This window comes from Pelobates fuscus, chromosome 2 (assembly GCF_036172605.1).
Source record: "Pelobates fuscus isolate aPelFus1 chromosome 2, aPelFus1.pri, whole genome shotgun sequence".
NCBI lineage: Eukaryota > Metazoa > Chordata > Amphibia > Anura > Pelobatidae > Pelobates > Pelobates fuscus.
This window is the reverse complement of record NC_086318.1, coordinates 205022956-205037122: the sequence shown is the minus strand read 5'-3', so window position 1 is coordinate 205037122 and position 14167 is coordinate 205022956. Positions and strand designations below refer to the sequence as shown.

The window sequence follows — 14167 nt, the reverse complement described above, 5'->3', positions numbered from 1 at the left end:
CACTCACTTTGTTTTTTGTTAATTGACAAACACGAACTATTACCATTTAGAAACATAGAAACATAGAATGTGACGGCAGATAAGAACCATTCGGCCCATCTAGTCTGCCCAATGATCTAAATACTTTCATTAGTCCCTAGCCTTATCTTAAGTCTAGGATTATGCCTATCCCACATATGCTCAAACTCCCTCACTGTGTTAACCTCTACCACTTCAGCTGGAAGGCTGCTCCATGTGTCCACTACCCTCTCTGCAAAGTAATACTTCCTGAAATTATTTTTAAATCTTTGACCCTCTAATTTCTATATTTAAAAGCATTTTCAAACCTGCCTAAAACGTTTGCACAGTAGTGTACATGAAATAATATAAATTATATTCACACATGCTATATATTCCATACACATATTAAAGCTAAGCTAGATTTTATGTACATGGCTTGCATGAAGAAATTGAAATATACCTTTTGTTATTACATGTGGTGTTGTTTTCTTTAACAAAAAAGGTTACAGTGGAAGGACCAATACATGTGCTGAGCCAAATATAACTGAGCACTGGTGAAATCATCTCATTTGGAAATTGAAAAGCTCCTCTTGCCTGCCAATTTATATGAATGGCTTGATTTGGCAGCACATGTAACTGAACTAAATGCTTGACAGAAAGGAAATGATAATTACAGAAAGTATGGCTAGATGCAAATGCTTTTACCAAATAAGGACTAAAATTTATAAAGAATATGTTGTTATTCAAAGAAATCTCAGTTTCTTACTAAATCCATTAAATCAAAGTATTTTAAATAAATACAGATACGATCATGTGTCGATTTTATCACAGGCTTGTTCGGTTTCTTGTTCATGACAATTAGAAGAAATCTATCTTTAAAATACAGTATATAAGTAATATCATTTATTTTCAAATACTGTGCCTTATAGGTCTGTCAGTTGGTTTTTGTTTTGTTTTGTTATCAATTAATAGAAGTGGAGCATATGTTTGATTCATTTGTTTCTGTTACAGATATTACAAAATATTTTGCAGTTGGCATTAAGAAGGCATTCTGTCAGTGGTACCCAAACTAGTACTCAGAACCCACCAACAGACACAGATTCAGGGACTATTTAACTCTGTTCAAGCAAGATTAACAGCACAACAACCTGACAGTGCTTGCTGTTCATTACACAAAGTAGTAATTACATAAATGATTTTTAGGTCTGGTGGAAGAAAACATGTGAGTTGCAGACATATTTTTAATTCAACTATTTGGGCTAAAATCTGCAATTCTTTTTTTGCTTCTCCAGATTTTTCAGTTTAGTGAATAAACACGTAAGACGCTGTAGGGTTTGGCTTCTGTTCTAGTGCCATGCAAAATGTAGTCCATAAAATCTAAGTTGGAACAAAAATATCTAACCTAATTGGGTTGGATACGTTTTTTCCAAAATCTCTATGTTGGCCTAAATGTTGCAAGCTGGTTGTCAACTCATCAGAGCTCACTGCTTTGCGAATAGATGTCTGTGTCCAACAAATATACCTATTTGTAACGGATTCAGGAAAATCTTCAGCAAACACCTTCCATTATGCTATAATCACAAGAGAGCAGCATGAAGATGGTTCTTTTTGTTAAACATTAATTCCAGATGAATGACCACCCAAGCAATATTGATCAATGCTGTGTTATTTTTTGTAGTACTAACATGCTAACATTATTTTGTGAAGCCTTCTCATAATCTTTCTTTCATAGAGACATTTTCACTAAATAATATTAATTGCAACCTCAAAATTGTGTCATTATTATTAATATACAATTAATCTACAGGAACGGTACAAACTCATATTCAAGATTTATGGAATGGTGCCAGAGACTACTTTGTCTTGTGTGTTTTTCCTACACTTGACAATTTTGGCAAAGGGTGGAGCTTAAGGCGAGCTTTGATTCCTTTGTCAAGATAGTGGTGCTCTGTCTTAAGTTTTACCCTTTGTTTTTATTCTATTTTATGCACACTTTTATTCTGGCTTTGTTTGTATCAAAGAAAAGCTGCTATAATAATATCTACCATCCGGAGTCCTGATTTGCAATGGTGTATTTGGATCAAGTAAGGGAAAAACAGTCCCCCATCTCCATGAGGGGAAGCACCCTTGGTGCACAATCTATGCATTATTCCTGTGAGTGCATTCATTCATAGCATAAAGTACTTTATTTAAATGTACTGTACTGTACATATTTAACTGTATTACTCTATATTTTGTGTATTTTTCTCTTTCTAGATTTTACCAGCTGTATTTCATTTGTTGTGTATATATTTCGGTTACCATAAGATTGCTATCTGACAAGGTATCTAAGGGAAGCTGTATACTTTTTAGATAAGTATAACTTTGTTGTCACCGTATATATTGTGAACTTGTGGTGAAGGTTCTATTATTCTATACAAGATCTGCAACCCAATTCTATTTCCCAGCAATATGGTAAATTATGGTAATAATATTAATAATAATATCGACTTGGAATGCAAACAGCATTAGTTAAAATTAGTGTTAATATTCTGAGTGTGGCTACACCATGCAAATCAGGTATCTTTATCCACAAAATCCAGACTCATGTTAATGGTTTTATGAATACCATAATATTCAAGAAACATGATGAGTTTACTCAGTAGGTCAAGTTGCATCAACCTTAAGTCTGACTTGCACACTATCATGTGAGATAGTCAACATTATCTCCGTGTTCACTATAGGCTAAAGGCTTCTACACTCCTTATTGTAACAAAACCTCACTGGCCAGGTAAAGATGCATATGGATTGAAACATATTTTGACTTACTACTAATATAAAGTCATTTATCTTCATCTTACCTAAGCCAGTTTCATTTATTGAGACAGCGATTATGGGTTAAGCCTCTCTGGTGACCGGACTAAAGTAAAAACCAGGTAGCAGTGTTTAATAATAAAAACAAATTAGCTGATAAACTAACACATCAGTGGAGGTAGGACACAGTAAAAGCTTCCATTGAAAAGCAAAATCTTTTTAGTTGGACTTCTTGGGCTTCCTGTTTAAATATAAACAGACTTCTTGATATTTCTGTGTGCTGTGTTATAAGCTAAATAATAGGTTAATTACTAAACCATGGGTAAATAGAGGGTTTACAGTAAAATGGCTTGCTTTGTTGAAGCCAAAAAAATATCCATTATGAAAGAGAGTCTTTTGAAGATGTTTATTGAAGTCAATTGAGCAAACATCTGAAGAACCATTTCAGAAGTTTCTCCTTTTGAATGCTCTCCATCCCTCCAAAACAGTTTATTCATTTCTCTAGGTCCAATTTCACAATCTGACTAATTCTATGCCCAGGAATGACATACTAGCACCAAGAGATTTCTGTGTAAATGAGTCAGCAGGAAAGAGCACTGTTAAGAAATGTACTTCAGATGTTGTGCTTTCCTGTGCCTACCAAACAAATTAATGTACAGACTTTCAAATTAGGCAGTAATGATTGGCTGTAGTGCAATTATTCATTTTAGTAAGAGTTTAAAAAAGTGATACTTAAGAGTTAACTAGCAAGCTGCCTTACTTAGGACTTTGAATACAATAGCTATACATGTCAGAGTAGAGAGCAGGGTTCTTTATTATTTTGGAGTAATATGCCTATTTATTACTTTGTTTTTAAACAGTGACAATTATTCTAAGCTATACTCCATATTGGTATAAGTCTCACGTGTTTTGTCGTACTACAGTGGGGCTTCCTCAGAGACTGTTTTAAGCACTAAATCATACAAAAACATTCTATTTTTATTTTATTTTTGTCCAGGGGAACCAGGCCTGTAAGATATTGGACTTTTGGTCCAGATCTTGTGAGTCTAAGTAAACTGTGAATGTTCCTATTTTAAAACCACATTAGCTTTGATTGTCTTTTTAAGAGGAACGTCGCTAGGTTCCAGAAACCCCTAAACCCCTAAAGGTTTAAGCCCAAAGAGAAAACTTGATGACCCCTAATTTAACAGAGAGATGGGTATGTGTCATGACATATGCCTGACGTTCTATGTTTTTTTTTTGTTTCAAAATCTTTATTGTCATTAACGCATATTACAGAAATAGATAATAGCTAGACACGAGAATTACAAGGTGTATAAATGAAACAGGAAGAGTTACATGGGTTCGGCATAGGTCCTTTCTGTGAAGTCGTAAGTGGTTGAACAAGCGTGGGGGGGGGGGGGGGGAGGGTAATGGTCGTCTAGCCCTGTTGAGTCTTGTCATATTTTGTGCATCTAGCACTATTCATTTTTCAGAGTGTATTTCCAGTCATCATAAAGCCAGTATATCATGCCATTAGCATATTATTAGCATCTAATTGTAGTGATGGGTAGTCTCTTACTCAAGCCGTGTGTTTACGGCATAGCGCGAGGCGTGCCTAGTCGGCTCGTGGTTGAGGTATTGTACAGTTTTGTCACCCATATTTGTCGGTGTGTGTGGTAACTTTCCGGATCGGAGTGTGGACGTGGCCTCCAGTTATATGGACTCGTTAAGTACAGGCTACTGGGCTACTCTGTATGTTTTCAGTAAGAGTTGTGATACATGGAGGTGATAGCTGATGACTCGCTTAGACCGTGGGTGTGCGTCTCTTGAGCATCTCATCCTAGTATGGTCATCAAATGTGGTTGATGCCTAGGGTGAAGGCTAGGAAGGAATGTAAATTGCCATAATACAGACAACTGACTCGAGTATAAGCCGAGTTGGGGTTTTTCAGCACAAAAAAATGTGCTGAAAAACTCGGCTTATACTCGAGTATATACGGTAGTATGGGACTTTGCAAGAAAAGCACTTGTTACATCCTATGTGAAAGGGGCCCCACAAAGAGTTGCTAATCAAATCTTGATTTGATTTTTTTTTATCGCAAAGTGCCTTGTCTGACCCTTGTGACAGATTTTCATTAGGGGAGTATTGATTTTGAACAAGACTGCTTAATATCTATAGTTATCAGTACTGAATTTCTAATGTTGAATATCATGATAATTGTATTAATTGTACCCCCACAAAAAAAAAAAAAGTTTTTTTAACTTTGCAATTTTATCTATCAAATATACCTCTATAATGCTTGACACACAGGTGTCCAGGGCAGATTAACATTATAGTCTTATTTTCTTGGGAGATTGATAATGATTTTATTACTCAGTAGACATTAGTGTTATTGTCCTTGGACCCCTATATGTGTGTGTGTATGTATATGTATGTATATATATATATATATATATATATATATATAATTCACGCTGGGACCCGCACTCCTGCTCCCAGTCTTGTTTATTGCCGACCTCAAAATATAAAATACCTTGTTGGAAGTGCACTCACAGGACTCGATACTGTTGCCAAAAATGTGCCATTTATTCAACTTTTTGAAGTTTGAATAAATGGCACATTTTTGGCAACAGTATCGAGTCCTGTGAGTGCACTTCTAACAAGGTATTATATATATAAAATAAAAAAAAACTGTCATCGCTGAGAATAAAGGTCAGAGGGTAGGATTTTGTAGTAAAATAATGCTTATAGCTGAAGAACACAATTTAGGGTATACATTTACGGCACCTCAAAACACTTCCTCAATGTTTTCATTGTTATTGTTGTGCTGAAATGTCATTCCAATTTTAAGAAAAATATTTATTAATTCTGAGTCTGAAACTGAAAAACTAATTTATAAAATAGTCAAAGTTTATTTTTATTTATTTTTTACCAGTTTAGCAATTTTTGTTTTGTTTTATATACTTACGATGGACACTCGGGAAGTTTATCATCTTTTTACAGACTATAAGAGGAATAATTGTGAGGCACACAAAGTGTGACAGATTTGAATAATTTACTAGATAACAAAATCATGACATACCGTACGTTTTGCAGATGCACATATCTACATGTGACTCAAGATGATGTTTAATATTCTACTCATGTCATACTTTAAACCACTTTCACATAATATATGTAGTGCAGATGGAGAAAAAAACATTACTGGAGATTTACAAGATAAAAGTATGTGCCCTAGAGCAAACTACTCCCTCGCTAATTATTGTTCAGCCCTTCAGAATTACGCTTACTGTTTTATGGTTAGGAAATTCCATTAGCAGGTTTTCCCCATTCAGATCCATACAAAGTTATGCAATCAAGCCATTTACCTTGCTGAGTGATCTTGATTTTTCACTTAATGCAAATCTCAATACCGTATCTACGCTGATAACACAAACTAACATTAACCTCTTTCCACTTAAATGGAACCTATAGTTCCAAAGATAATGGATGAGGGGGGGGGGGGGGGGGTCAGAACTATGAGTTTCCTTCTGTCCATTACCTCCCTCTTTGGTATTAAAAATGAAAGAGAATATTTACAAACGGACTTTTCTGTTGCGGCCACCTGCTCCACCTTTGAAGACGTCAGCATGCTTGCTGACATCTTCTGGGATCTGCTCCAATCCAGTGCAGTTCATTGATCCATGGATTGGAATTAGGCAAACGCCACACTTTTCCAATCAAATGCTGTTGCTATTAGTACCACTGCACCTACACCACTTTATGGAGATGAAGGGTCAACTGTAAAAGTCAACCTCGGCCAACTGTAAAACTCGTCTCATATCTCTTTCTCTATTCTGCACTGCTTCTGCCAAATACCCCCTAAATAATGAATCTTACTTGCACTTATAGGTAGAGGAAGGTTACGTTTTAATGCTCCACTGACATCTGTGAAATGTATTTTCCAGCAGCTAAAAAATATGCTAATTTACTTATGTATTAGGTGAAAAAAACAAGTATATTGCCACTGGCTGGTCACCCTAATTAAATTAAATAAAATGAAATATAATATGATAAGTTCATCTCCAAGTTTTCATTTTTAATGTAAGTCGGCTTCTGTGTCCAGTATGAAAATATTATCAGGAGTGATCAGGTTTCTAATGAATTAATGCCCTTGGCAAGTTAATTGCACACACCGGATCAGTGTCTGGTCAAAATATTTCTTATCTTGTTTGTCACAAAGATCACTGGGCTGGTGGGTTTTTGACATTTACTAAAACCCCAGGGTAATGATTTGATCAACACCAGGACTCAGAACATAAAGAACCAGCATTTAAAGGATTAAGGAATGATCACTCTGCCTTGAAGCTAACAAACCTGCAGGAGATACTTGCATCAACATCAACAAAACAGCCTGCTGGTAGGGGTAAAGTTTCAATATCTAAATTTCCTCTGTTTTGTCAAATAAAGGAAAGAAGCAACATTCTTTGTAATAATTATACAGAACTCTGCTGACATCTTCTGTGAAGAAACAAGCAGACGTAGCTTCCAAGCAACATAAGCACTACAAATAACATAGTGGTAGAAGCTGGTAGGGTCACTAATAGTTTAGAACTTTTTTCATATTGAATTCACCACCAAAACAGTCTTTATCATTTTTGTACATTACGAGGCCATATTTATCTAGGCAAAACAGGTGCAATACTGCAGAAAAGTACTATTAAGGGGAACTCACCATGGCTACCAAAAAGAATGCATCAGTTTATAGTATATAGCCATATGTATCAAAGGTTTGTGTGATGTCCTGGATAAGTGTGCTAGGTAGAGCTGTAAAGTGATACGTTTACCACTTGTACAGTTAAAACAGTGCTACCATAGCTACCATAACACTGTTTGCTTGAAAAAGCAACTATATGAAAGAGGAGAATAACATGGCCATGCTGGATATACAAATATTTCAATTTCTAGATTTGTATTGGTAAATCAGTTTTCAAATTACTTTAAATGTATTAAACCAATGAGGAAAAAAGACCTCCAGATATTTGACTTTAGCATTTATTTGTAACCGTGTAACGAATTCTAAAAAGCTCTGTGATATGAAGCACTGTCAGTATTCAGTGGGATTTAAAGGAACAGTCCGACCTTCTTGAAGTGCTTTATATGCCTGGAGTCTGTCATATTTGTGATTCTAATAGAAAACAGCACTTTTATAATTGGGACAGAAACACCTCTCTGACTCACTCAGACAGTCAGGGAGATTTTCTTCCTCTTGTTTGGCCTGCTAAAATGTATGGCCTGCTAAATTAGTGCATGCCTGCCTGCCCCCTGACCTCCTCTCCTTTCTCACTAAGCTGTACTACAGTTCTTTGAGGAAAAAAAGGAAAGCAACAATCATGTGCATGTACGCATGCAGTCAAAGATCCAGCATTCTCATTGTGAAGGCTGTGATTGGCATATTCCCTGGCTTTTAGTCTGTACATTGGGAAGAGGGTAGGGCTTGCAGAGGCTGCATACAGCAGGTCTGCAGCTTTTGAAAGCTATTTTTAATATATACCCCCAAAGAAAATATGCAGAAAAATAATATATGTTTTTGTGGCTATCTACTCAACTGTAAAAACAAACTATTCAATGGAGTATTCCATAAAGGAATATAGTATGCACTTATGTGTAGTACCGAAAGATATGCTTGCCCTGGGTGAAAAGTGTAACAGATTACTTTCCAGAAATGAGGTGTGTTACAAGCTGTGACAGGTAAATTCCTTTACTTTTAGCCACTTCTCCCACATACTTTAAAAAGCAATCAATGAGTAATGCAGCCAGCCAGACCAAAGACAAGAAAATGTAAACATGATATAGAAGATAAGCATTCTTACTTTCTTTCTCACTTTCTTTACTTAAATATAAACGTACTCTTTCTTTTGGTTTATGTTATCTAGAATACTGCTGGCATAGTACATATTTTACCTTCCCGTAGACGCCTAGACATTCCTCTTTGAACCTGTTTTTGAAAACAACCTGCATGACTAAGACATTAAGAAAGGGCTTCCAGAAAATGTATTACAACACAGGCAGAACATGTTAAATATCCAAATTACACTGAAAGTGTATTCCGTATCCTTGATCGCTTTTTCTTATCACTTTATTTTGAATGCTATATTTTTGGGGGTGGTTAGGGGGACCCACCACTACAATGCAATTTATTCATTGACTTTTTTGAAGTAATGACAAAAGGATTTCAAATTCAAGTCTTACACTGCTACAGAAATTGCAGTTCACACCTTGCAGGTGATGAAAAAAAAAACTAGCACATGCAATGCCCCTTGCCTAATATGAACACTTCCTGAAAAATTACTGCTGGGCATTGTTGCTTTTGTTTTGGTGTGTTCTGCACCTGCCACATAAAATCTGAAGCTATAATATTTTGGTTGTGCAAATTATTATGGTCAAGCTAGAAGATAACTATTGGAAGAATAGTTTGAGCATGTTAGTGCACGAGGAGATCTCCTTAAATAAAGTTCACCAAAAAAAAGAAGATGGCAAAAAAGTAAAAGTAAATCAGGATATGACTCAACAAAAAATGTGGTGTGAATGGTTTGTGGTTTTGGCTCTGTCCTACAGACGTTTATAATTCAAGACCTGATAAATACTGGAGTAAATGACAAAGACATCTAGTAAATATAAGTATCTGCTAGTTCCAGAACAATCTAGTGAGCAATACTAGAACCATACAACATAACAAACAATCCATTGGGAACCCCCAATGTATTTTATAGACCCTACATAATAAATTGAAAGGTGTAACACAGGGCTGTCCAACCTGCGGCCCCCCAGATGTTGCTGAACTACAACTCCCATTATTCCCTGGCTATCTTTTTAATTGAAAGAATCATGGGAGTTGTAGTTCAGCAACATCTGGGGGGCCGCAGGTTGGACAGCCCTGGTGTAACACATTGTCTACTAGAAGGTTGAGATCCAAATGCACTCTCCAATGAAACATGTAAATCAACCGCAATTGGCAAAATTATTAAAATATGTTTTTTATACAATCCAAGGTCCAATCATTTGTTTGTTAAGAATAGTTGCCATTTATAATAAACCAATAAGTTTAATTACTATCTTAAATTGTTGTGTTCTGCCATTAATTGAAATGTGTTGGTAAAAATCCAGTCATATTAATCTGTCCTCATCAAGGAAATCATGGTGGTATCCGAGTATTATCTTGCACATTGACAGGATTCGGTCGTATACTTTGATATCTTATTGCCCTTTAGTCCTACATACCTTCATATTACAGGACAACCACTTACAAATGTCTTCAACTAACATGTGGTCAACCAAAGGCTGTCTAAGGACAATGGGATTGTACTTCAACAAAAACAGGAGAGCTTCCTGATGACTACCATGGTCTTGCATGGAGCACAATAGAACTGGTCCAGCATCTCTTACTGAAGGAAAAGTTTTCCATCATATATATGTATTAGCATCCATATTACAGAATGAATGCTGTTCTGCCATTGTGCAGAATAGCTAACTTATGGTATTAATAACAAAAAGCAGCTAGCAGACTAGTGCTGCTCACACCTAACATATCAGGAGCTTTATGCATAACATTCCAGAAACTATATAAAACCTATTCTAGGTCTAGATTTTCATGAAATGACACCACATATAGATATATACTAAAACATGTTTTTGTTTGGTGGCATAATAATGCAGAGGTTTGTGATTTAAATAGTATTATGTATATTAAATACTGCTGGCTTCCGTGTTTCCTACAGTGCAATTTTTAAGTGCTAAAATGTTCTAAGATACCATAGGGAGAAATGTTTGAAATCTTTAAAATTCTACATGTGGGTTTATCGTAAAGGAAAAAATAAACTAATGGACCAGTGGAAGAAAGAATAATTGAATGAATGAATACATGAATGAATGAGTGACATAAAGGTTTCTTAAGGGTTAGCAAAAGTTATGAAAAAAAAATCTTTAACGGTGCTATGCACTGCTCGAGGTGTATCAAAGCTTACTGCAAAGTGCATTTGTCCCACCTGCTCAGGAGATAATCTCATTATATATAGACGGCCAATATAGAGGAGTCAGTTGGCATGTGGTGTATTTTTGACTGTGTATATTCTGTCTGGGTTGTGAGACATTTCGGCATGTGAATATTCAGCTTGTACGATGACTCAGTATGAGTATTCTACCTGCTCTGGAAGGAGTGTGTTATATAAAAGTAAGCAAATTCTACTCGCACAGTTAGGTAGCTCAGTGTAGGTACATATTCTTACCTACAAATTGGGTCAGCTCAATAAATATATATTATACCAACATAGAAAAGCTTTCCACTAAGTGTATATGTTGTCCAGTGATCAGCTTAATGAGGATACATTCCATCTACACGTCAGTTTGGCTCATTGTGAGTTAATTCAAACAGGAGTCACTACGTGTATATTCTATATATATTTTTGGGAAGTCCCATCATTGTGTGTATATTCTGTACATTCTACCTGCACATGTAATCAGCACATTCTGTGTATGTTCTAGCAGCACACTGATGTACCAGATTGAATTCAAGCACTTACCTACTCTGAAGTTACTGGATGTGAGCGTATCAGCAGCATGTCCGTTCTCACTAATAAGCGTGGTGGTGTTTCCTTTCTCACAGCTGTTCTGACAATGTCCCTTGGTGCAGGTCACTTTGCAAATGCTAGGCGTGAAGACCACCTTGATGCGCCCTGTCTGGTTTCCCACTGCCAGGGGAGGCACAGAGAAAAGGAAAAATAGACAGATCAGCTTGGTATCCATTGGCGTGCTCCTCAAATATTGAAACAGATGTGTTAAAAACTGAGAGACAAGTTTAGAAAGTGCGGCAGCTCCTAACTGCTCTCTGCTCTGTATCCAGTGGTGTCTCTTACACAGGAGTAGGAAGATTAACAAACAGAAATCCGGGATGTACTCCAAAACCACATTTAAAGTCAAGTCACCGGAGTGGGATTAGTAATCACAATGCTTTACTTTATTCATGGACTAAAGTAAAAAAAAAAAAAAAAAAAAAAAAAGGTAAAAATCGAAAGACTACAAAGAAAAAAATAAAAATAAAATAAATAAGGTACAGTTTATGACAGCTTAAACAGCCAGCTCTGACAGGCAGATGTAATGTATGAAGCCAGTACACCAGTACACCTAGACAAGAATAAACTCCTGTTTCTTTCTGCACACACACACTCCAGCTGTTGCTGCTGTTATTAAGTCACTTTCTCTCTCGTGCTCTCCCTCACTCTCCCTCGCTCTGCAGTCCGTCCCCTAGAAATGTTTTAGGCATGCAGCGTGTCTGAGAACATCTGTCTCAAATCTCCTGGCACCGCAGACTGAAGTGATCAAATCTTGTGTGACGCAGCTAACCGGGCCCAGTTTTTTTTGTTTTTTTTTTCTCTCTCACTACCTCTTGGCAAAAAGTCTCTCCATAGATTTGTGAATTATTATAGCCCTAATTCATTATATTTCAGCAGAAGCGAATTCAAGATCCATTGCTAATAAATGGTGCTTATGTTTCTATTTAAGTTATTTAGTACTCTTTTTGGTTCTCCAAGTCTTTGTTTCCAAATAATAAAAAAAAAGAAATGGACAGGAATAGTACATTCTGTAGAAATATTGGTTTAAACAATGTAACTCTTTATATTTTATACTAAAGACATCTGAAATAGTTTAATATGTAATCCAGGATAAATATTTCAGAGTCAAATGAATGTAAGGCAATATTGAACACATTTTACACCTTGATTGTCACCGCATCTCACAACATTATTGGATCTGTTCATAAAGATCTGTCTGAATTAACTTAACCTAATTTGTTAAAAGATGGAAAAATCCCCAATAGTTTGTTTCAATTCTTGTCTGTAAAAACATTGTTAATACGCCAGCCAGTAGATGTTCATGGTAAGAAAATATCAACAGGTTTCCTTGGTCTGCCCCTGTGCTTAAAGGGACACTATAGTCACCTGAACAACTTCAGCTTAATGAGGTTGTTCAGGTGAGAACTATAGCTCTCTGCAGCCTTTTTCATGTAAACACTGTATTTTCTGAGAAAATACAGTGTTTACATTGAAAGCTAGGAACACTTCCAGCTGCAGTCACTCAGAGTGAACCAGATGGACTTCAGAGTTGATGGAGGCATAATATGCCTCCATCCACTCAGAGCTGCTGTCAGCAGAGCACAGGGCAGCACTGTGCACAGCATCCTGTGATTCAGTATCTCCTCCATCTGCATGCAGACACTGAACTTTCATCATAGATTCATTGATTGAATTAATCTCTATGAAGAGATGCTGATTGGCCAGGGCTGTGTTTGAATCATGCTGGCTTTGCCCCTGATCTGCCTCTTTGTCAGTCTCAGCCAATCCTATGGGGAAGCACTGTGATTGGATCAGGCTACCACATGTCAGCAGACTGCTTGTTTTTCTGAGTATAACAGCATGCAGAGTTACAGCTTCAGGCTTGAATACAGTAAGATTTTTACTATATTTATGGAGGCATGAGGGGCCCAGTGGGGCTAGATTGGGGTGCTTACACTATAGGGTCAGGAATACATGTTTGTGTTCCTGACCCTATAGTGATCCTTTAAAATATGTGCACTAGTCATGTCTGCCTTGACTGATATCAACCATCACTTATTTGTTACCATTTTTCAAATTGGGCATACATGAAGAAAGATACACATTTTCCAATTCACTGGCATTCTAACTCCAGGACAATATAAAAGGTTCACTCACTTCACCTACAATTGTATTAGCAATTTGACTTGTATTTGGAGTACTACAAGCTGAGTACTAGAAAATGATCTTTCATGTATGAATTTGATTTAAAAACATAGAAATTAGAATGTATTGTTTTACAGTTTAATGCAACAAATTGTAAAGCTGTTTGGCGTCCTAAGAGTTAACAAGGGCAAATTTGGTTTACACATTTCTTGTTCGCATCTGACTTGCTAAAGCACTAAAAAGCTTGTGACCTCCTTGACCAGCCTTCCCTAACATGCCATTACATGTTCCTGCATTTTACGACCTACAGTGAAACAATAATATCTCCACACATTGAGGGAGAGTTTATCGAATCACACACAAGTTAAGGAGCCAATGGATTAAACTTTCAAATGAACAAAAGGGTGTTGGATTTACTAAGGAAATGATGAGATACTTAGAAGAGGAAGGAGTGACTACTTCTTTTAGCCATTTACTCATTTCCTCCTCAGAGTGCCAAACATTGATAGAATTTCAGAGATGAATACTTGTGGGTGACCACCTCAGTAGATATGAGCTGGATGCAGAGAATAAAACAAGCAGGCCAAAAATAACCATAAGGCTAGTCAATCCAGCTGTTGTACTGCATATTATCAGCATGGTAAAATATATGATTAGAT

At 36.5% G+C, this 14167-nt stretch overlaps 1 protein-coding gene across 2 annotated transcripts in view; it reads right to left on the bottom strand.

Moving 5' to 3' along the window:
* LTBP1 (latent transforming growth factor beta binding protein 1) overlaps positions 1-14167 on the bottom strand; it is a 395779-nt gene that overhangs the window by 193382 nt on the left and 188230 nt on the right. The window contains exon 5 of one of the 2 annotated variants that reach the window (XM_063443116.1): positions 11334-11501. The exons of the other annotated variant lie outside the window; for it this stretch is intronic. Coding sequence (XP_063299186.1) covers positions 11334-11501 — 168 coding nt within the window. The remainder of the gene's footprint in view (positions 1-11333; positions 11502-14167) is intronic. 2 annotated transcript variants of the gene reach the window in all.